Source organism: Hetaerina americana, unplaced genomic scaffold, assembly GCF_022747635.1.
Source record: "Hetaerina americana unplaced genomic scaffold, ioHetAmer1.1.p SCAF_141, whole genome shotgun sequence".
NCBI classification, from domain to species: Eukaryota; Metazoa; Arthropoda; class Insecta; order Odonata; family Calopterygidae; genus Hetaerina; species Hetaerina americana.
The window spans coordinates 329,131-332,555 of NW_027286526.1; the positions used below are offsets into that span (position 1 = coordinate 329,131).

Below are 3,425 nucleotides of genomic sequence, written 5' to 3' on the forward strand. Positions count from 1 at the left end.
TCATAAAAGAAAAGTATAAAGTGATATATTATATCATATTTTATTAAGAAAATCACAACACAACAGGATAATATCTGAGAACAATAACATTTTTATTATAATTTTAGCTATTTATAATGCCACTATTTAATGTGAAGAAATTGATGCAAGCGACTTTTTAAATTTCATACAGAGGCCAGTGTTCTATTGCACTTCAAATATTAGTCATTTCGGTTCTCTTTGAGTGATAGATGTGATTGTGATATAAGGGCACTTTAGTCAGTGTTTACTTCTTCATGCAACTTCATATGCTTCCTAAGGTTACTTTTATTAATAAATAATTTCAAACATATTGCACACTTTTAAGGCTTTTCAGCAGCATGAGTCAGAAGATGATTATTCAGGTAATCTTTGCGATTGAATGATTTTGGACAAAACTCACACTTGTAAGATCTCTCGTCAGCATGTGACAACAAGTGCTTCTTCAGATTACTGTTTAGAGCAAATGATTTTGAGCACATATTACAATTGTATTTCCTCTCGCCAGTGTGTGTCAATATGTGTCTCCTTATATCTCTATTTTCAGGAAATGCCTTTGAGCAAATTTTGCATCCGTGGAGCCTTTCATTAGTATGTCTCAACATGTGACTCTTTACATTTCTAAAGTGAGTAAATTCCTTTGAGCATATATCACACTTGTATGGTCTTACACTGGCGTGTATCTTCACATGTGCCTTTAGATTACCCTTGAGAGAAAATTCCTTAGGACATATATTACATTTGTGCCTCATCTCTGCAGCGTGTGTCAGGATGTGTTGTCTTAGGGATCCTTTGATTGAGAATACTCTTGAACATATATCATACTTATGCTGCCTTTCTTCTGAATGTGTCAGCACATGATTCCCAAGGAGACGTTTCTCCTTAAAAGATTTCGCACAGACCTTACATTTGTGTGGTCTCTCCTTAGAATGTGTGAACAGGTGTCTCTTCAAGATCCACCTTCGAGAAAAACTTTTCCAACATATTCCACATTTAAATGGCCTTTCTTCAGCATGTGTTAACATGTTGCTTTTGAGTTGACTCAATCTTTCGAAGTTTCTGGTGCACTGTTGGCATTGATGATATTTCTCAAGAGTGTGCATCACTTTGATATGTCTTGCAATGTCATTTTTACACTTAAATACTTCCGAGCAAATATCACATATGAATTCTATCCTTTTCTTAAGGTGCTCACCAAATTGACAAGTATTCAGAAGGTTACCTACAGCATCTTTCCCTGTATATTCTTGCTTCTGGACATTCTCTAAATATTTGAAGAAAAATAAGATAATCAATAACTAGTTATAAACAAGTTTTTCATCACAAGTGGGGAAATTCACATTTCCTTACATTAATAATAATATGTAAACATATTCATACAGATTCTTATTGTATTAATGCATGTAGGCTTACAATGAAATGCTTAAGTCTTCCTTCATACACATTTATCAGGCTGTCTGTGTATCCTATCAACTGTAATAATGCTAAAATCTAAGGGAAAAAGCAGGTATCATATCATAATGTTCCACTTAATAGTTACTTTAATGAGTTTTTCTCATATTGTCTGCTGAAATTAGTTGGACTCACAACAAATTGAATACTTCTTAGCCTCCATATATACCTTTTTAAGTCGTAAATAATCAGGAAATGACACGCAGTATGCGACAAATTATGTGAGCTGTTACTCTTTGCCCAATTCAATGGTTTTATAAAATCTTATCGAAGAATAATTATGAAATACTTTTGAAATTATTTTTACTACCAATGCATGAAAACTATGACCCTTGTGCAAATTTTCACCAAATTGTTGACTATGTAGATGGCCTTTTTAACCCAACATAAACATTTCAATAACACCTTAATGTTGACTTAAAATAAGTAAGTGTTAAAAGTCGAGAAGTGATAAGATCGATAAAAGTTGAGAATGGTTAATAATATTCCCTATAGTTCAACAGTAAAGCATACAGGAAAGGAAAAATATCATTAAAGAAAGAAATTATTTCCCTAGGGAACAATAAGTTGAATGAATAAAGTTACATGCTACTGGTTTTTACCAAAAGCACAAAATAAAACAATAGGCATTGAAAAGGCCCAACTGAAAAAGGTAAAATGGGATATAGGAAAATGAAAATATATAGGGATGATTAAAATGATTAAATAAATCATGACCAATTAGTTGATAAAAAATTGGTGAACTCATTTAGTATTGGCATAATGCACCTAAAACTAATCCTTATATTTAATTATGTGAACCCAACTATTAGCACAGTAATTAAAGGATGGACAAAATAATAAATGAAAATGTTGATAAAAGTGGAGTTATCATAGACCTATCAACTGATAAATTATCATTGGTAGAAGTGCACATGGAATCGACATCCTCGATATTCATTCTGGTCTACAAACCAAGCAATTATGAACAGAAAAAAATTGATAGGAGTTACCACCTTTACAGGACAATAAATCATGAGTACATTCGGGAAAATAGGGCAGCATATCTAACATATGATAGTGATTTAAGATTGTAATAAGATAAACGGCAAAGAGGAGATGGTGATTAGTTCGGAGACTACAGTTTATGCACAAGAAATCATCACATGGAGAAAGGAATTGAGTTCTGCAGTTTAAAGATGGAGATTAGCCATTACCTACTCCTTGTTTTGACGCTAAGAGACATAGGTATGCATGAAAATTGCCAGGTGACTCAGATAGGTATTAGTTAGATAATTAATACTGAGATTTAGGTAGAATTAAGCATTAAATTATAAGTTTACACAAATGAAACTAGTGTAAAAAGAATTGTAAAAATGCTGTTTGAGGCTATGGAAAGTCTAAAAAGTAAGGGAGGAATTGGCACACTATACAGTAATGCAGACTGATTGCCATTTGTCCAATGTCATTGGCTTGCTGCTCCTGAGGTGAAGAATTTAATGAATTTGTACAAGTGATTTAAATTATAAATTTATTTTCCCCAAGAATGCACATTATTTTAATGCTGGAATATGTATGATCAGCTACAATGCTATCATGTCTGACCCATGACTTCTATCTTCATGCATTGATGAATGAATATCCCCTACTGGAGAAGTGGATCATCTAATGGCAATGTCAACCTCCTCTTTGACAATGATCATGTCATCTGGGATGCCACAGCCCTCTTGTCAATAGAATCACTGCCAATCAAGCTTTCAGAATACTCTCTCTTGGTTTCACCAGGAATGTATTACAAAGCATAAAAATGCCATTATTCATTTATTCAAATATCAATTTTATTAATCTGTCCAAAGAAATACAACAGCCGAATATGTATTTAGTTAAATAATAAACAGAGGTAATTAACTTTTAGAAAAGGGAACCTTTGACAAGATACGGTGTGAGGATATGGAAAGTATGAAGAGTTGGGGTGA

At 32.9% G+C, this 3,425-nt stretch overlaps 1 protein-coding gene across 1 annotated transcript; it reads right to left on the minus strand.

Moving 5' to 3' along the window:
- Positions 1–341: 341 nt before the first annotated feature.
- Positions 342–1,043, minus strand: LOC139686465 (gastrula zinc finger protein XlCGF46.1-like). The gene is made up of 2 exons (XM_071583649.1): positions 958–1,043; positions 342–471 (listed from the first exon to the last, which is right to left on the minus strand). The coding sequence occupies exons 1-2, from the start codon at positions 1,041–1,043 to the stop codon at positions 342–344; spliced, it is 216 nt and encodes a 71-aa protein (XP_071439750.1).
- Positions 1,044–3,425: the final 2,382 nt, after the last annotated feature.